Source organism: Epinephelus moara, chromosome 21 (assembly GCF_006386435.1).
Source record: "Epinephelus moara isolate mb chromosome 21, YSFRI_EMoa_1.0, whole genome shotgun sequence".
Classification (NCBI taxonomy): domain Eukaryota; kingdom Metazoa; phylum Chordata; class Actinopteri; order Perciformes; family Serranidae; genus Epinephelus; species Epinephelus moara.
The window spans coordinates 25013338-25034684 of record NC_065526.1 but is presented as its reverse complement, the minus strand read 5'-3'; the positions used below and the strand labels follow the sequence as shown (position 1 = coordinate 25034684).

The 21347-nt window shown below is 41.1% G+C and overlaps 2 protein-coding genes across 2 annotated transcripts in view; one reads left to right on the top strand and one right to left on the bottom strand.

Moving 5' to 3' along the window:
* The window catches only part of prkci (protein kinase C, iota), a 41594-nt gene extending 37780 nt beyond the window's left edge, over window positions 1-3814 (bottom strand). Inside the window, exon 1 of the mRNA XM_050032407.1 lies at window positions 3450-3814. Within this exon, the coding sequence (XP_049888364.1) occupies window positions 3450-3532 (83 nt within the window). The 5' untranslated portion in view covers window positions 3533-3814. The remainder of the gene's footprint in view (window positions 1-3449) is intronic.
* Window positions 3815-5773: 1959 nt separating this feature from the next.
* phc3 (polyhomeotic homolog 3 (Drosophila)) lies at window positions 5774-20359 on the top strand. Its single transcript, XM_050032753.1, has 15 exons — window positions 5774-5928; window positions 7381-7592; window positions 8949-9104; window positions 9191-9271; window positions 9351-9503; window positions 9693-9782; window positions 10021-10243; window positions 11442-12094; window positions 12184-12307; window positions 14006-14280; window positions 14496-14655; window positions 14742-14859; window positions 15474-15606; window positions 17704-17995; window positions 19162-20359. The coding sequence occupies exons 1-15, from the start codon at window positions 5907-5909 to the stop codon at window positions 19314-19316; spliced, it is 2847 nt and encodes a 948-aa protein (XP_049888710.1). The 5' UTR covers window positions 5774-5906; the 3' UTR covers window positions 19317-20359.
* Window positions 20360-21347: the final 988 nt, after the last annotated feature.

Genomic DNA, 21347 nt, shown 5'->3' with positions numbered 1-21347 from the left:
TTGGATGGATTACTCGCGAATGCAGGGTCGCACAGAAATGCCACGCATATCACATGAAAGCGCAGGACCAGAGCTTTCCTCTCCTCATCTCCTGTTCTGAGAAAGTGTTAGGGTCTCCTTGATGTCAAGATTGTCAACCTAGCGTGAACAAACTGAGTGAATGTGTGTTTTTGAGTTTTTCTATGACTTCCAGGGAAATGGCTGGGCTTTATTTATTTGGTTTTCTTTTACACACATCTCTACCCACCTCTCTCTCTCTCTCTCTGTATCTGTGAGTAAGGATTGTGTGTTATTGAGTTTACATTATTTCTAATTTGTTAATGTTGTTGTTGCAGGGTCTGATTGTTTTAAGTTCTGTATATTTGATGAATATTAAGACTACTCTATCCTCATAATTTGATGTCATTGAGATGACTTTCTAGTAATAGTACTACACTACTTTTGTTCAGAGTAGGTTAAAAAATACTGAATGTTTCCATTTTCATATTCTGTCACTATAGTTTTAATTGACATGACTTTGTTATGGCACTTTGATGTCTGCCTGCCTAGCAGTAATAGGGGGGAAATGAAAGCACATGTTCAACTGTGTGTTGATTTGTTTATGATACGCTTCCAAGTTAAAAATAACATGCTGTACAGTGTACATGCACTATTTTTGAATAAAATAGCTATTTTTAACAATAAATGTTCTCTTTTTTTTCTCCCCTTGTATAAATATCGTGATATATATCGTATCGTGGACTCTTTATCGTGATAATATCGTATCATGAGTTTCTGGTATCGTTACATCCCTAATTATTACTATATTACTTATTCACCAATTGTAGATTTACATAGATCACTGTGTTTTTTGGGGGTGTGCATGTTTCATTTTATTGTTTTAGAAGGTTTACAATGATTCATGACTTCAAACAAATGTGAGCCAGGGATGTAAATTGGGGGGCAGTGGCCACTTCAATAATTCCTGTCCCCCCACTTTCAGCTCCCTTGCTCAGGCCACACCCATCTTTGAACTCAGCCTTCACAGTGATCTGAACTACACACCTGTAAAGTTTTGTGGTTGCACCTTGCACAGTTGTGATGCTATTGCCATGAAAAAAATCAGTCAGCCGACAGATATATATACACCTGGTTAAGTACTCAAAATAGCTTCTGAGGTAGTTAAAAGGTGTCTCCAGGACCACATTTTACCATGGTGACACACACACACACAAACTCACAAGGTGGAAGCAATGCCAGCCATTGCGACGTTGTCAGCGCTGGTAGAAACATTTAGGGAACAGCACTGACATGAGGCTGATACCTGATCTGTCAGTACCAATATAACATATAGATTCTGTGCAACTCTTCAATCCTCCACTCCTAACTTCTGCAGGCAAACAATAACAACACTGATGACTTCCTGGCTTAATGCGTCCCGATAGTCAAACAACGAGACCATCTTAGTGCATTTCCTCTTTGGTAGCATAGCTGACATTCCTAAGCAGCAGCCTCATAAATACTTGAGATGCTTTGTTCTGTGCTATGACACCTAATGATCAGCACATATTACAGTGTTCCACAGGTGTGTCACAGAGCCAGTCAGAAATACAACAGAGGTGACTTGCACTTCACGTTTTTCAAGTCTTGGCTGGGCTCCAATCACTGGCTCCATCAAACAGAGCCAGCGGAGCAGGGAGTGTCATGAAAACAAATGGGTGACCAATGATTTTCCATCATCACATCGAAGTGCGAAACTAAAACAGCTGAAGTGCCTCTGCCAGGCTTGACAAAAACTCAAAGCACTGGCATCTCCATTCCACATAAGTGACATTATCGGGGATGAATAGTACACTGATAAAATGTGTGTGTTTATAATCTATTGTTTGTCTTTGTCCAAGTTTCTTTCACCTTCAAATAGTGTTTCCCACAGCAGCGGTGGAGTCAGGGCTTAATCTAGGCCAACGTCAGGCATCACAGAGATGACTGAGCTGAAACAGTTTATTCATTAGTCAATTGACAGGAAATTATCAGCAGCTATTTTGATTATTGATTAATCAATGAAGTTTTTAAATGAAACAAAAATGTCATGTTTTCCAGTTACAGCTTCTCAAATGAAATCATTTGCAGTTACCTGTTTCACAGTATTGTATGTCTGGGTTGTGGATAGTTGTTCAGACTATATAAAATCTTAAAGGACAAACGTAGAGCTTTCAGACATTGTGGTGGGCATTTTCACTATTTATGTCACATTTCTTACACTAAGCAATGTATTACTTTATCAAAATAATAATCAACAGATAAATTCCTAATGAAAATAATCAGTTGTAGGCCTACTTAAGGCTCAGGTTGGGTTAAGGTAAGGGAAAACACAAATAAAAGGGGGAAACAGACAAGCTGTATGGAGAGATTGTAAGAGATATGTGGTATTATAAATTCTATATCTGTGTTTCTGAAATAATTTAGAATACCATCTGAAATAAAAAGTTCAGGTTGACCTCACATTGTCAGGCAGTCTAAAATGATGAACATAGAGAATAAAACTTAATGTGGTATTCCGTTCCACAACAGTTACCATGATGTCATCAATATTGATGCACATCTTGGACTATAATCCCTGGTCACAGCACATGTTCTGTATACTGTGAACTTTTGCACACTTGCTTAGCAATATTTTTCCCACACAAAACTATACAGCTCACTCATCCTAAAGAATATATATTATACAGATTTATTATAGTATTTGTAGTGTCTTTAGCATGTTTTATTGTGATGTTTCCGACCTTTATTATGTTCTTGACTTTTGCAATACCTGGCTTAATATTTTAAGGGCTGTCAGAAGCAAACACAAAGGCAAATACAGTGTAAGGGAAACCCACTTGGCAATAAACATTACTCTGATTTTGATCCTGATCAGTAAAGAGTTGTTATGATTTCCTGTGGCCAATCTATAAATAAATGACAACACCTCAATCTTTTAAAATTGTCAAGACTGCCAATAAGAAATCAATGTTAGCAGATGTATAACAACATGCCAGACTAGTTATAAATCTAATTAAAATAACGATAGTGAAGTCGGCACAACTTACCAGTGACAGATAACAGAACTAACAGCCAGTGATAGCAACTGTTAGCTAACTAGCTGTCATACTAGCTCCAAAGCTTTCAAACTGTGTCAGATTTAACTGACTGGATTTAAACCACTTGACAACTTCACCATCTCAATGACACGTTTCTTAAATCACACAGAGAGTGTGGCTCCACACGGACAACGTGTCTGGACAGTTTCACCTGTCTGTCTGCCTGGTCAAGTTTACCTAAACCTGGTACCCAACATTAGCAAGCCGTTAGCTGGGTTAGCTAACGTTAATATTAGCCGACTGGTTAGCCACCTTTCCAAGTCTGAAACTGCTCCTCGTTGGGTTCCTGACAACGTCGCTGACATGTTGGGAGAAAGAGTGATGTCTTACCCTTTATAATACGCCTTTACCCGGACTTGGTGGGAATTCTCGCCGGGGTGGGACATGGTGCTGTCCCGCAACGTCGGCATCATAAGCTCAGCCGCGGTCAGTCCGAGTCGCCGATGCCTTCCTTCCTTCTTTAGCTCTCTAGTTGTGTACCACGCCCAAAATCCTTTGTTTATAAGGTCCGTCGATTCGCCGAGTGAAAAACGAGACAAGTGGTCATAAAAATACAGAGTTTGGCCTTCCTCGGAGAAACAAAAATAACATGTAAAGTAAAGAAAAACTTGCGAGGTCCGCCAAACAACTCCCTACTGCAAAGGCCTAACAACGGACCAGTCCATTGTCGGAATGCTTGGGGTGGCGCATACAGACACACAGACGCGTATACTGACGTCACACAAATATTACCAATAAACACTTAAAACTCACTGTGTCATACAGTTTTTAAGTTTGCAAAGTCTAATAAAACAATATCATATGATTAACATCCCGGAAAAGTTAAATAAATCCTTTGCCAGCATTCCGACTGTACCAACTGAAACAATGGATGTGGGTAAATGCCGCTTTCAGGTTCAATCATCTGAGCTCGGACATCGCAAAAGCCCTCAAGACATGTCGCGCATTCAAGTGCTTTGGTTCGGAAATAACAACAAACTTGAGCAGTGACAAAAGCAAAAGCATTTTTTTGTATCTCCATTTATTTACTTATTTATTTTTAGAAATGGGCGGACTACTTTGTGCTGCAACGCTAGCAGAAGAGAAACAAAATGAATGCATGTGATTAATAAAAGAGAGGGCATATATTAATTATATTATATATTATAAAATATATGTCCTCTCTTTAATAAAAAAGAGGACACACACATATATATATATATACATATGAGACTGTCTACACACCATAATAAGTTTACATAAACAACAAAAATTTAATCAGCACTTACTTCAAATATTAGCATTACTTTAATTAATTAAATGTTTTTATTTAATATAATACAACATTAGGCTACATTAACGAATAATAATTAAACCTATCTCTATTGCTAAAAGTTATTGCTGCAGTTCCCTTAGCCAGAACACATATTCTTTTAATCATTGCTGGTATGTTTTAATTATAGATTACAAATAAGCTATTTATAGTCTATGGTTTAAGCATTTTTTTCTGGTGATTCACGCAGGTTTATCTATCTAGCAGGTGACTTAAATATTTCCGACAGAGTCTGAATACAACGTGAGAAGAGCATCCTTCGCAACCGAGAAGAGCTGTCCTCCCCATGGATGAAACTCCACACAGGTCGTGATGACCGGCCCAACAGAAACTTGTCAACATAGCTGTCACAGTGTGTGTGCTGCATATATTAATGGATTTTGTTTGTTTGTTTTGTTTATTTTTTTTTAATTTTATTTCATTTTTAGTCCTTTTGAGACGGAGAGACAAGAACAGAGAGAGACTGAGGAGAGACTGAGATGTGACTTTCTTTCTTTCTTTCTTTCTTTATTTATTTATTTATTTCATAATGAGCCAATTATTCACTATATATTCATAATTTTGCTGCATTTATATGCATCTGTTTTTGCCAACAAACTCAAAAAATCTATCCCGATGAGGCTTATTATTTTGGCACTGCTTTTAACTCCAACCACAGTGCATTCTCTCTGTCTGTCTCTCTGTTTCTCTCTGAGTCATTTGACTCACTTCTTTCTTTATGTATTTCAACATTTAACTGATTAGGCTACTAGATTCTTGCAAACAGTTATTGCAAATAGGCCTATTATTCATGTCAGTGTAAAGTGAGTCATCTTTATTCTCCATATGACTATCATCATATGCAGATGCTCCAACTTCCCCTTGGTCTGTACTGATTTATTCAATACTGTAGGCTAATTTTCTATGAGGCAATTTAGAAACATAAATGCATCTGTCTGGAGCAAAAGCCCCTTTAACAGTCAAATATAGTTTGAAATTTCTTCCTGTTTTAAATATAGATAAAATAACTAGTCCGGTGGGAACACAGGGAGGGACTATTGTGTGAGTATTAAAAGGTTACTTCATGTCTGTGATATCAGCGGTTTGTGAAATAGTCCTCTGACGCATGTGTCAGCTTTGGAAATTTCCCCCAAAAAGCTGACATAGTTCAAATCCATCAACCCAGTCTTCCTCTTTATTGAACAAATATCAATAAAGCTTTTCATGAAATATTATTATGACACAAGTAATCTGAATAAAACCACACATTTCAGCCTGTCCAACATCCCCGGGACTGTCCACGCAGCGCACGCAGCTGACTCCCCCGGCTGTGGAAGGTCCTCCCGCACTGCGAGCGGTGCTGTATCAAGCCGTTTTTTATTGCCTGTTGTGTACCGTCTGATTTTTTTTAATCTCCATTTTAGACACTACTGACGCATCCGTAGCCTGCATGACTGGGACACAGTGCCGGGGTTTGGTCAGTTCCTGATGGCCTGATGGTCCATCAATACCAGGCAGGTAACGCCGACAAGAGGTGAATGATTGTGCATGCATACAGCGCCGTGTGAGCGACGACAGGCAGACAGACAGACAGACAGACAGGGGATCACATCCTGGTTTGGTGAATGTATGATGCTATGGTTCCTAAATAATAGACAGTGGATTTAAGATAAGATAATGTGTGGTCGTTCAGTGTTTATCGAGGATATCCTGCCGGCGTTTAATTGGACTGAAGCTGCTCTGCAGCAAAAAGCAATCAATATTCAAGCTGCTGTAACAGAGTCAGTATTTATCCTCATGAAATAGGGCAAAGAATTTCACCATTTGAAGGCAGGCTCTCTTAGATTATTATATTATTCTCAGAAAAAAAAAATATTTGACTCATATTCAGCAATGGGGGGGAAGCCCATTGTGGCACCTTTGTCAGGTGTAAAATATTAAATTAAATATAGCCTATTCATGAGGTATTCATAATTCAGTTCTTACAGATTACATGTGATACGTCCATTTCTATTTTTTTTCATGTTGTGATGTTACAGTGTGATGTTTGTTTCTAATTTGTGTATAAAGCTATTATTAGATGACTCACTTATGATTTCAAATGAGCAAAGTCAAATATTTAAGATGCTCTAAAAAAACAAAGTTTAGTTTGTTTAGGTTTTTTTAATGCATTTTCCAAGAATAAAGGCTAACAAATAAAAACATAATAAGGTTAGCTAATTTATTTATATATTCACTGCACTGGATGGAACATTTTTTGCATTAATTATTTATGTGACTTTATTTTCCTTTTATTTAAATGCTTTTGGGGTGAATTTCCCTAAGGATTATTGGGAGTTCAGACCGAACATAACTGCCATACAGTATGTATTTCTCTATATATTATGAACAAATTAATGATTTGTCCCATTTCTGTTTTACTATAGCTTTGTAATAACCTAACTATAGACGGTCCCTTAACTAAAGAACATCGGAATGGACCGATTTAATGCTGCAGTGAACTCTATCAAATTAATTCAGATTTTCAAAATAAGATAACAGAGATACATTTTAATTATGGCCGAATTAAATATGATAGGTTTAGTTTTGTCAAAGTTCCTATAAGAAAGTGTCCTCGAAATGTGATGGAGTATATGTTGTCTATGTATCTAAATAAACTAAAAAACATATAGGCCAATATAGCTATATATTTAAAAAAAAAAAAAAAAAAAAAAAAAAACAACCCTGCTCGATCTTGTATTAAAGTAACATGGTTTAATCTTTTGCAGCATGAACACTTGATGTTTTGTTTTGATTAAAAGCTGTTCAGTACTGATGTTTTCTCAGCCAAGCTTTGCTACAGACTGACAGTCGATAAAACTGCCAAACACCCAAAGATCCGAGCAGCACACGTCCATCACCCTGATCCTGAAGTTGTGTCTGTTTTATTTAACTCTCTGCCGTTAATTAATGTCTGTTTCACCTCCACAGTTTTCCCATTACTGAATCTCTGTGTGACCTGGGAGATGGAGAGGCAGGGCCCGGGAGAGAAGCAGGCAGACACTAATAGGACTGTAGTCACCACCACCCCCATCACATCAGCTGCCATCACCATGGCAACAGTCAGCTCCGGCAGCACCACGTGCGGCCAGGCGCCCTCCACTTCCCTCAGCATCATCTCACCCGACAGACAGGCAGTCCAGGTAATAGACAGTACCTGGGACCTCTGCGTGCAGTAAATGTGACAGGAAGGTTTTCCAGGTAGTAGACAGCATCTGCGACGTCTGCAGGCATGTTTTACTTGACTGTCAGACGGTCCAGGTGATAGACTGTAGCTGGGACTTCTGAAAGCATTGTTTATTTTGACAAACAGACAATCCAGGTAATAGGCAGACAGTGGGACCTCTGCAGAAATGTTTTACTTGCCCATCAGGTGGTCCAGGTAATAGACTGTACCTGGGACCTGTGCATGTATTGTGCAATATGATAGGCTGGTAGTCCAAGTAATAGACAGCAACTCAGACCTCTGCATGCATTGTTTGACTTGACTGGTTGGCAATCCAGGTAATAGACAGTACCAGGAACCTCTGCATACATTATTTAACCTCACTGTCAGGTGGTCCAGGCAAAAGACAGCACCTGAGACTTGTGCAAGCATTGTCTATTTTGACAGGCAGGTAGTCCAGGTAAAAGGCAGACACTGGGTTCTCTGCAGGCATGTTTCACTTGACTGTCAGGTGGTCCAGGTAATAGACTGTACATGGGACCTCTGCATGCATTCTACAATATGAGAGGTGGGTAGTCAAGGTAGACAGCCACTGGGACCTCTGCAGACATGCTTTATTTGACTGTCAGGTGGTCCAGGTATTAGACTGTGTGGGACTTCGGAAAGCATTATTTTGACAAGCAGACAGTCCAGGTAATAGTCAGATAGTGGGGCCTCTGTATGCATTGTGCAATATGAAAGACAGGTAGTCAGGCAATAGACAGCAACTCGGAGCTTTGCATGCATTCTTTGATTTGACTGGTATGCAATCCAGGTAATAGACAGTACCAGGGACCTCTGCATGCATTATTTTACCTCACTGTCAGGTGGTCCAGATAATAGTCAGAACCTGAGACTTCTGTAAGCATTGTTTGCTTTGACAAGCAGGTAGTAGGTAGACACTGGAACCTCTGCATGCGTTGTGCAATACGAGAGGTGAGTAGTCCAGGTAACAGACTGTACCTGCAACATCAGCCAGGAGCTAAATGTTATCTTCAAAAGTGACTTAATGATAAAATAGCTGATAGCACTACCGGTAAATCAAGTCACTGATTTTATATATCTCAAGCTCTTGGCCATCATAAAAAAAGTACCTTTTACAAAGCAATATTACAATTCTGTCATCAGATAATTCCATTTATTTTAAAAACTAAATCAAAATGCTTCTAAGTTTCCATTTCTCAGTGCCATAAAGCAAATGAAATACTATTTAAAAGACAATTATCAATGTGCTGCCAATAGTCGACTGATATTCACTCGTAAACTGCTTGATGATGCTCATGTGATCCAACAGGTGCTCCAGCACGCCATCCACAGACCTCAGAGCATGGCGGCCCAGTACCTGCATCAGATGTACGCAGCCCAGCAGCAGCACCTCATGCTGCAGACAGCCGCCCTGCATCAGCACCAGCACACCCCCCACCTGCAGAGTCTGGCCACCATACAGCAGGTCAGATGGTGTCTGTCATGTATTCATGCAAGCAGCCATTTTATTACAAGCTATAGGGTGTGTGATGCCTCTCCAATGCTTTTCAGGCATCAGTCTGTCAGAGGCAGTCACCTTCTTCATCCAGTGGCAGTTTGGCTCATCAGCCTGCTGGTGTTTCCCAAAACTCTGTAAGTGTCATTGTTACAGCTCTCATCAATCTGACCTGCTCTGGACACATACTAACCTCAGACACTTTCTTTTATCCAGATTACTTTACCAGCATCTCCAGTGACAGCCCAGCTGATTGGCCGAACCCAAACATCCACTGGTGCCGCAACCACCATATCCCAGCAGGCCATGCTCCTGGGAAGCAGACCGGCCAACTGTAACCAAGCCCAGATGTACCTTCGCACTCAGATGGTACAAACATTTTCAAATATCTCGAGCTGTTGGTCATATTTACAGTTTACTTTTATACTGCATGACTCGTTTGCCCTGTTTCTATTTTTAATGAATGTGTTTTCTTATGTTTTCTCACAACATGCAAGTTGTTTATTTCTAACCACCGAGCCACCTGTCTCTCCCTGCTTTTTGCTTTTCTTCTGTTAGCTTATTCTAACCCCTGCAGCCACGGTGGCTGCAGTTCAGTCAGACCTCCCTGCTGTCACCTCCTGCTCCTCTTTACCTACCTCCTCTCAGGTACAAACTTTGCCAGGCACAAAATTAGAATAACGCATGCACGCCTCAAGTCTGCAGTATCACAGACTTCAGAATGTTACATTCCTTGAGCATGAGCCACATCGCACAATTAAAAGTTATGTGGTAAATATGGAAGTGAGAGGTTTGGGATTATGATGAATAAAGTTGGGCATGCAACCCCACCACCCATGGCGTTGATGAACAGTATAAAAGTGACTTTCTGTCTGTGTATATTCAGGTGCAGAACCTCGCTCTGCGTGCCCACTTGCCTGGAGCTCTGGCCACAGCCCACAGTGTGATTCTAAAGCCATCCGCCCAGTCGCAAGCCATGACTCCGGCCGCCTCTTTATCCAAGACGTCAATCAGCGGGCTGAAAACCAACCAGCTGACAGACACCTCAACAGAAACAGGACTGGCTGACGTCACCCGCCTGGCGTCAGGAGCCCAGATCATAACCCCAGGTGAGATAACTGTGACAGGTGCCGTTACTTTCAGGTCAACCTTGAACAAGACTAGGTTAAAACAACATATTCTCACTCCGACCTTGTCACATATCGACGTTTGGTCATGGACTTCCCACGTCCACATACGACGTGCAAGGTACCCTGGGTGCGTTGGTTGTTGACATTCTGGGACGCCGTGTCAAGTCTTGCCTGTTACATGCATTGACTTCTTCCAAAATACACTTCCGTTTTCACAGGAAATGTAAAGTTTACATACGGTCTCTTTCAAAATAAACGCACTACTTCAGTATAACACCACAAATTTACATTTTTTTTCCCTTTAACAACAAATGCACGTGGTTGGATTTAGGAGAAAACAACAGAGTTTGTCTTTAGAATCATACGGGACACAAACACCAGTCTCTCAGATGAAAGTCCATGTCCTGCCACGTTTCCCCCTTACGCCAGCCAGCACCATTAAACAACAATGGCAACTGGCCACGTATCATGCAGACATCAAAAGGCGTCTGCATGATACGTGATTCGTTAGTTTCTGATACATGATTCGTTGGTTTCTGACGCCACAAGTCACTGCCCAAGTGCCAGAGTTTGACAACTTCGGAGTGAGACCGGGCTCGTTAAGAACCTTGTATATGGCTGGACCGTGTATAAAATGCTAGAGGTCTTTTAATTTGAAACAGTAAGTGGCAGCATTCACTCAGTCACAGACTTTGCCCCAGTGTCTTTATCCAACCAAAAAAAAAAGTAATGTATATACATCCTAAAATGAAGAACAATATTGTTCCAGCGTCTTTTTTCCATGTTCTTCTCATGATGATGGCGACACGCTGTTCCTCAGGCAAATTGATGAGGTGATCCTTTATTTCTGTTGTTCAAAACCACCACTTCAACCGCAGCTAGTTAGTTAGCTTGTTAGCTTGCTAATTCCACCACGCTATCATCAGAAAATGAGGAGTTAAGTGATACATGACCATCAGCGTCTACGTCTCTGTCAGCCTGTCAGCGCCTGTTTATTTCTAAAGACCAGTTGCCTATAGGGAAACACCAACACTTATGTCATCACTCACTCCGACCAGTGGTGTTACTTTATCACTCACTCATCCCTCAGTGAGGGACAGACCTTTGTGTTTATAGGGTGCGGTCCAGCCAAAACAAGATACACGTCTGTCTATGCTTACTCTAACTCTCTTTGCAGCCTACTCTCCAGTGCAGACCCACGCTCTGTCCAAGCAGCAGCTGTCCTGTCCACCGAGCCAGCGGCTGGCGCACCACCAGCTCATCCTCCAGCAGGCTACAGGTGGAGCTCCAAACCACAGGCAGCTGCAGCCCATCGCCCTCAGAGTAGCACCTCAAGAAACCAACTCCCAACCTCTCCCTCTTTCAGTGAAAAGACTGACCACTCCCAGCACCCAGTCACACACCAACAACGACCCCCAAGCCCCTTCTTCTTCTTCTTCTTCTTCCTCCTCTCCTTCAACTGTCACCAGCGTGTTTGCATCCTCAGCTCAGACCTCAATCCCAGCTGCCACCGTTCAGCCTCAGCCTCCTCCTCTGGTGGCCGCTCCGCAGCGTCGGACCTCATTCCCACAGGTACAGAACCAGCCTCCACCTCCACCTCCGCCTCTGGTTCTCCCCAGGCTGCCCCAGAACCCCCCGGCCTCCCTCCAGAGACTGTCCCTGCACTCGGTCCAGGCTCTTGCCGTCCAGTCGGGGCAGGTGCTTTTGACAGAGCAGGAGCTGCCTGTAGCGGAGGCTCTGGTCCAGATGCCCTACCAGAACCTCCCACCTCCACAGACGGTGGCTGTTAATCTGAAAGTGCATCGAGTGAGACACAGTGAAACTCCAACGGTGAGTTGGTGTGTGCTGCGGTCACGTTTTGTAAGCTTTGCCTCCACAGTGTTATTTTAATGGAGGATGTGTTGTGGTTTGAATTTCAGTCGGGGCAAACGTGCAAAGTGAATGGACTGAGCTCAGAGGAGAGGAAAGATGAATGTTCTCCCAGTCCTCAGCGAGACAGGACCCTGGCCCCTCTCACTGGGCCTCCTAAGCAGAATGGTGCAGGTAAAATATGATAAAGAATAAAATAGAAAAGAATACAATTAAATCCCTTCTAACCCGACAAACTCTCCTCATTAGTCAGAGGGATGTCTCATAAAGGAGGCACAGGAAAGCAGATCATATTGTGAAAAGCCTGTCCTGAATAAACCTAAAAATCACATCCCATGAAACTGGTTTGGAGCTTTTTTTGACCAGTGAAATTAGTCCTGAAATAGAAATTTATTTTATAGACAATAAGATAATTAACCTTTTTTTTTTAGAAACTTAAAGGGGCAGTTCACCCCAAAATCAAAAATACATATTTTCCTCGTATCTGTAGTCGTATTTATCAGTCTAGATAGTTTTGGTGTGAGCTGCTGACATGTTTGTATAAAGAGACCTGGATATAGAATTGGAGGTGGCCCCCATTCGTTCCAGTGAAAGTTGCTCAGTGGTACATGAAGTCAAAAAAGCTGTATTTCCACAGCAAATTACCCTGGTCTTCCGTATGATGTCATCCATAGAGCAAGCACACGAGAGACTTATGGTAGCCGAGTGTGGCCGAGCAGCTAACTTCTGCCAGCCGACTGGCTAATATCTGGTTTAGCATTTCGCTAAATTGAATTGGGGATAAAATAATTAAATCATCGGCTCTTTTACATATGTCTTCTAGACTTTTGAAATGCTATCAAAATGAATGGATCAAATCCTGGTGTAGAAACAAGTCCTTTCAAGGAGGCCGTGACACTCAAAAGAAATTATCCACTGATTTACAGACGTCTCTTTACCAATGTAAGTCATGTCAATGAGAAAAAAACCCTTGGGGCCCCCTGGCATCACATTATGGACTCAGATGGTGTAATTCTACTTTTGGCCACTATGTAAAATTGGCTTCAAAGCTCAGCGCTGTTCCTGGGCCATCTGCCTACTCTCCAATATAATGGAACTAGATGGCACTCAGCTTGTGGTGCTGAAAGACTATGACCTGGTTACTCAAGATAATCCACAAACCTTGTTGTTAGCTGTTTCACAAAGGAACAATTTTCTTTCTACTTAACTGCACCCACCAACCGTATCACAGAAAGAAGTCTGAATGTACACATGGACGAGAGGCTCATGCTCATGACAGCGCTAGCTCAGTGGTGCAATGTGAGCTAGTAGTAGATGCACACTTACTTAGGTACAGTGATACGGTTGACTGTGTAGTTTGGTAAAAAGAAAATAGTTCCTACATGAAACTGCTCACAACAGGGTCTGAGGATTATCTTGAGTAACCTGGTCATAATTTCTGGAAAATCTTTTTGGCACTTTGAGCACCACAAGCCGAGTGCCATCTAGTTCCATTATATTGGAGAAAAGGCAGACATCTTTACGGCTGATATCTCCAACACTCGGCAACTCACAGCAAAACAATGTAGACTGATGAATAGCACCATGGTTAAGAGGAAAAATATGTATTTTCCATTTTGGGGTAAACTGTCCCTTTAAGTTCTCTATTAGTTGGATTATGTTGCCTCCATATGGAAAATATACTATTTACATGCCTTTAAATTGTTTATCTGCTACTAAAAACTAACCTGACCAAAACCAGGCTAATCTGGAGGGATACTACGAAACTGAATTTCCTGAAAATAAACTGGAATTACTGGAATAAACCTGGTTTAAGTGGTATCCTTACTTTAGGAAACACCCCTCAATTCTGTTATCTTTCATATCTCTCAGCAGCGATGGGTTCATCCGCCATCATATCCAGTCGCTCAGTGATCAGGTCACCAGTGGTGGAAGAGCCCTCCCAGCTCACCAGCAACAGCAGCAACCCTCCTCCTCCATCTCCTCCTCTACCTCCTCCCGTCCTGCCAGCAGCAGTACGAGGCCCCAGCCAGCCTCCCCCCTCGCCAGCAAGCGTCCCAGGGAGCCCCGACAGGATACTCACAACCCACGTCCTTACGCACCTCATAGAGGGCTTCGTTATCCGAGAGGGCCTGGAGCCATTCCCGGTATGAACCCTGGAGATGAAAATAATGGACAGACTAATCGACAATGAAAATAATCGTTAGTTGCAGCCCTATTTCGTAATGGCCATTTTTCCAAGGTCAAGCTTTCTTTCTCTCAAATTTAGACGTGTAAAAATGACAGCCTGTTACTACACAGAGCTGATGTCTTTCCATGCCAGGATGTCAGATTGAACTCATCTGAATGCACCTTGATGCAGGTGGTGTCGTCCTCACTGTTAGCAGACCAGCAGGCTTCACTTCCTGAATCCCAGGAGATCCAAACCAACGGGGATGCAGTGGCAGAGGACAGTCCGCTGGATGCTGACCAGTCGGATTCAACGGACTCTGAGATGGAAGACGATGGCCCTGCAGCAGATGGTGAGGTGATGTGCGTGTGTGTGTGTGTGTGTGTATGCATATATATATATGTACTGTATGTGTGACTAACAGCTGGTGGTGTGAAGTTGCAGAGCTGGCGGAGAATGTGGCAGGTGTGCTGCAGTGCGAGTTCTGTGGGGGCCGAGGTTATGCTCACACATTCCTGCGCTCCAAACGCTTCTGCTCCATGACGTGTGTCCGAAGGTAAATAAAGCACTAACACAACGAGATGCACCGACACTTCGGTTAAAATCAGCCTGGTTGTCTGAAGTAATGCCAATCCAGGACTGAAAATGTTTCACTAAATCAGTATCCTAAGAAAGTTTATCATTATATTGAGATACTAAGTCATTAATGTTTCTCGTTGTAATGATGATCTTGTAATCATCACAGTGGCAGAGCTCATACAAAAGAGCATCCTTCCTTGTATAAAAAAAATCAGCCTCTACCACACAACACAAGTAATCTGAGAATGTCGTCTGTCTCAGTGCTGGTGAGACACATCATTTGACATCTGGAACCCATTGAGTTACATTTTGGGCCATGAGAAAAAGTCTCAAGTGTATAATCACTCCCAGGTTTCCTTTTGAGTCTCCGTCCAGGATTCAAAGAGTCCAGATGCAGACTATCAGCTCAGTGCACAGTGGCAGAAGCCTGTCTAACTGTCTGCACTCGCTGCACACAGGAAAACAAAATCTCAAAGTGCTCTCAGGCTTCAAGAATGATATCATGACCGCAGTGCCATCGCTAAGCAAATGATATGACCTGCAGCGAACTGTATGAATCGTAATTTAATATTTCCGAGTCTCTTTCTTTAGATTCAGTGTGAGCTGCACCAAGCGTATCACTGTGCTGAGAGCGGATCGCTGGGGTCACAGGCCGATGGGCAGGAGGGGACGACCCCCCAGCAGCAGAGTCAACGGAGCCTCCAGAGAACATTTTCTGAGACAGGTCAGTTAATATCACTGACCTGATGCGTGTAGCAAAACGCACAGGAGCTGCAGGGATCACTGGTCCTATGAGACACGCTGCTCTCTGGGGAACAGCTGCATCTGACAGCAGCAGAGCGGAGAAGGAGACTCCTGGTCTGTGAACACGGAAACAACACACGGTTTCAGAAAGATACGATGCATCTATAGACAATTATTAATGTACATAACATGGGCTCTCAGACCAGGCCTGGAGAGATTAAAATAAATACACAGAAAAACACGAGGGAAAAACAAATAGGAGAAGAAAGCCTGGAAAAATAAACGTTTTTTTTTTCTGCTCTTTGTATCCTAGAAATCACTGGTCTATAAACAACTTACTGAGAACTTCTGGCCTTATTGATTTGCTGCAGAGTCAACCTCAATTAAAATGAATTTATATCTACAGAAGGAAATTAAGTACTTTACAATAAACAACTGGATGAAACAATAAAACATAGTAAGATAATGGAACAAGACAGGAAAAACAGGGAGGGAAAAAAGTAGAGAATAAGAGAAGTATAACACAGAATAAAACTATTAAACAGTAAAACAATAAAGACAAAAATTAAAGTACAAACAAATATGTACCATAAATGAAGCCATGCTTTAAATTAGGAAAATTTGTCATGTCTTTGTAAACATCCCGTGACCTCCTATTTTTATTTATATTTGTATATATTTTTCCTTGTGTACTGCTTTTCTTTTTTCCTTTTCTTTTGTTATCAAATGTAAAAAATGTTCAGAAATAAAACATTTTTAAAAAAAAAAAAAAAAGTACAAACAAAAGAAAGGAAAGAAGGAAGTTAAAATGGTCGAAGTTAGAAAAAATAAAATTAAAGTAGGAAAAAGTTCTAATTTCTTCTTCTAGTTTGACAGTCATATTATCCTTAAAATTAAAAATAACATTTTGTAACCTACATGGAATCAATAATGTTATTTAAAATACATGAGTTTAATTCAAGTGATATTTAGGTGTAACTGAAAGGCTCATGTAGACTGAGGGTGGTAATGTCCAATATTCTGCCTGATTGGTTTAATAATAATTGCTAATAAGTGCAACAGTGGAACATTTTTATGATTTAAAATGACAAGAATTTATTGTTTTTTCAAGTGTTCATATTTCCATTTGCAGGCATTTAGGCCATAATTTCATGCTAAAACCCCCAAACTGTCCTAAAATTCAGACTTTTGTTTGGAAACTGCTTGACGCTCAGTGACCCATCAAAATGCATTCATTCCTTCAAATTAAACCTTTGTTTTTGAACTTAATTTTTATTTATTTTTCATCAACAACAATACAGTGTAGACATTTCTTTTTCCCCCCAGCTGTATATAACATATATGCACATTATATTCAGAAATTATCTGAACATGAAAAGAAAGCATAGACATCCACCAGTCTGACGTCTTAACCCGTTGGTTAGATAAAGCAAATCTTAAATAGAAGGGTCCAGGTTCAAAATTTTCTTCTACAATGACATATAATGTATATATATGATATGTGCATGGGGGGAATATAGAAGTAAAAATCTGGCAGGGTCCTACTAGATGATAAACGTCATTGTATTAATAAAGGCATGACAGGACTCCATCGTTTAGTAAATACAGATGTTTGTAATCTTAATGAGCATGTATTTTGCTCCATCTGATAGAGGTCCCAGACTTTCTGGATCCATGTACTGTATGTAGGAGGGTCTGGTTTCAGCCGCCTGATGGTTATACACTTTATGGCTGCTGTAAGTTATATATGTAAGAGGTATTTCTTATCCCTCATATTCAGACTTCAAGGGATAACACCCAGCAGTGCTACTGTAGGGTCTTGTGTTGAAAAACCTCTCCAGAATATATGGGTGTGATTGGCAGTGCATATTCCACAGTTTCTCTATTATGAGCTGGGATGTGCTGAATTAAACCTTTATTTTGAAAAAACCTCATTAGACCATTACATTAAACACACAAAGGAACCTTAATCTTACACATAAACATGGCTAAGGCTAATACCTGGTTGACCTTTCCTAGAAGTAGTCGGCACCAAAACACTGCAGCTAACTGTCTGACTTGTCTTTGTGCTCTGCAGGCTCGTCGGTCGTTTGGCTCGGAGGAGACCCGGCAAAGATCGCTGAGAGAGGACGAAGAGCAGGAGGAAGAAGAGGAAGATGAGCCTCCCGTTCCCATGACAACCAGGCTCCGGAAACAGGCCGAGAGGGAGCGGGAGAGGGAGAGAGACCAGGAGCGAGAGCAGGAGAGGGAGCAGGAGCGGAGGATGACAGAAACAATCAGTGTTTCTGACGGGGAAGAAGAAGAAGACGCGGGCTGTCCGTCTCAGTGGAATGTACAACAAGTGTTTTCTTTTATCAACTCCCTGCCAGGTACTGCTGACACTTCAGTTCCAGTTTAGTCACTGAAAATGGCAGATAAAGTTGTGCACTGTGTTTACCTGGTATCAGAGAGAAATGCAAACTTGTTACACTCAGTGGAGAGGGCAGAGTCCAACATCTGGCCTCGGGTAAATACTGTGTATCAGTGGTGGAATGGAACTAAGTACATTTATTCAAATACTGAACTTAAGTACAAATGTGAGGCTTATACTTTATTTAAGTCTTTTCTTTTAATGCTTCAGTACAAAGTGCCATTGACATAACACAGTGTGAAAATAGACATAACACATAACACAGGCAAGGCAATTCAATATAAAATACACTGCACGTCTACTAGTCCCAGCAACCTGAAAAGTCTCCTAGTCAGGTTGAATAGTAAATGGAGCTGCACTTGTACAGCGCCTTTTTTAGTCATCTGACCACTCAAAGCGCTTTTACACTACGAGTCACATGCAGCCATTCACACTCACATTCACACACTGGTGACCAATGGAACAGCCGTCGGGAGCAGTTTAAGGTTTAGTATCTTGCTCAAGGATGCTTCGACAGACTGAGGACGACTCTCTCTACCTCTGAGTCACAGCATAATGTGATGTGATGAAAAATGTTGTATTACTTCTACAAGATCCTTTTATTTGAAAACAACTCTACACTGATTTTCAGCACGACAACCAACATATTAATACAGTAACCTGTAAACAAAATATTATTTCCTGCTGCTCATAAGCAGCCAAACACATAGAACTCCCTTCTTAATTTTTCCAAACTGTAGTAGACTTATTCTGCCTTTGTCCTCTCAAATCTTCTCATAAACAAGATTTTAAAAAGTAAAGATTTTAAAAATCATGCAAGTAGGAGGCACACTTTTATTCTCTCTGTTCACTCACTGTTCATTTGCAAACACTCCAACGTTTCTGTCTTTTAAGGACACAAAGTGAATCACCTGCTGTGCATGAAGTTAATGTCACCAGATGTTTAAAACAGCAAAGTTAGCGTTTAGTAAACTGCCTCATAAAAGCTGCAGCAGGCCCATGTTTTAAAGAACACATGCTGTATCTTATAAACATTAACAGAACGTAATTCTGCACATATCTGTTTGTACAATGCTTAAAAATGAACAAACACTTTATTCAGTCTGTGTCCTCTCTTCTCTCCAGGTGGTCAGGACGTAGCCGAGGAGTTTCGCTCGCAGGAAATAGACGGACAGGCTCTGCTGCTTCTCACAGAGGAGCATCTGGTCAGCACCATGAACCTTAAACTGGGACCTGCACTCAAACTGTGCGCCCACATTAACGCTCTGAAAGATGCATAAACATTCCTACTCTCCATGGATGGATTTGTGTTTATCTGGACCAGGATGGAGATAAACAGGAGAGTTTTTAACTCTCCACCTCTGCAGAGACAACGAGGAAGCATCTTTACGTTGTCTGGCTTGCTGTTAGACGAACACAAAGACAGTTATGACAGTTTCTCCTGAGATCACTGCCAAGGATTTCACTCCTGAGTGAAGTCCACACACTGTAACAGCTGATTTTAACACAAAGACGAGCAGTTCTTTGAATCCTCTCTTCATTTAATTGTAGTGATTGTAGCAGTTTGACTTCGGTTATCCATTTGTTTCAAAATGGTCCAAAAAAATTAAGTTCTTTATATCATTTATAAACACAGAAAACAACTTTACATTAGGGACTGTTCGTTATTTATGACAGGGGAGAGGGTGGCGCAAGATGAGGGAATAATTGAAATAATTCTTTAAGCATTGGGGAGGGAATTATGCTTTTTTTTTTGGACATCCTACTTAATGGTTATGTTTTTTTAATACCTTCAGAACCCTAAAACTTTTAAGTGGGTTTTAGAGGCGTTTCCTTAAAAATCTTACACCATTTATCAGCCAGGAACTGTGAAATATGGTTATTTATGGTGAAGAAAGGATCATGCATTTTCCCCCAGTCACTCAGGGAGGCTGAAGGAACAATATGTGTAGCTCCGGGGAGGGTCATGATATATTAAAAAATGACTCTGACTTTACTCTGATAAATAAAGTACAGTCCCTTGTTACACATTAAGTTAAAGGATGCTATACAATCTCGAAGTTTACAGAACAGATTTACTATCTTACAGAGGACATTTGATACACTTATCATCAGCAGACTAATGATTTATGGAACCAGACTGATGACAAGGTTATTTATGATTTATTTATTATTGCCATAATTAATATACAAATAAAACCATTTAAGTATTGTGCACTGTTTCATGGTTTTGTTTTTGTTTGGTTTTGGTGCCAAAAAGATGGTATTGCTTTTTGACTGCTCAGTGTGAAGCACAAACTAAAAGCACCTTTCTAAGCATCTCACATGAACCTTTGATGAGACACCACCAGAGGGCACATTCACACACACAGTTACTGAGAGCTATATTTTCTCTGCTGCTGCTGCTGCTGCTGCTGCTGCTATGAAAGAGTCCAGTACAAAAAGACCCAAGTAAAACTGACTGAGTTTGTAGTCTGGTAGAACTCAACCAGCTTCAGAGACATTCATGTTGCATTTCCTGTAGATAACAGCCTGTCACATTTACAGATGTTTCATATTATTTGGTCCATTTATAACTAAATAAATCAGTAAATTAGAAAAAAAAAAAAATTGAAACAGTGGTGAAAGTATTGAGATCCTTAAGTAAAAGTAGCAATACCAAACTAAAATAAACCAGTCTTAAAGTAAAATTACACTGAACAAAATTTTTGTTTGCTCCCATGTTTCACAGGTTTAAGTTAAAGATCCCAGGTGTAACATATCCACATGCTGGTTAAACAACATCATTACTACACAGGTGTGCCTTGGGATGGTCACAATAAAAGGCCACTCTAAAATGTGTAGTTTGATCACAGCACAATGCCACAGATGTTACAAGTTTTTAGGGAGTGTGCTATTGGCGTGCTGACTGTAGGAATGTCCACCAGAGCTGTTGCCTGTTAACTGAATGTTCATTTTACTACCATAATTCGCCTCCAGCGTTGTTTCCGTGAATTTGGCAGCACATCCAACCAGCCTCACAACCACAGACCATGTGTAATCCACAACCTGTCTTCACCTGCAAGATCCTCTGAGACCAGCCACCCTAACAGCTGATGTAACAACTGGTTTGCACACCAGAAGAACCTCTGCACAAATTGCCACAAACTATCTCAGGGAATCTTAAGCGCTATGTCATAAGCAACTGGACTTGCTTGAGTTTCTTGAAGATGTTTCACCTCTCATTCAAGAGGCTTCTTCAGAAGTCCAGTTGCCTACGATATAGCACTTAGGATGATCATGACCTGTTGGTGATGAATCTTCACCAACAT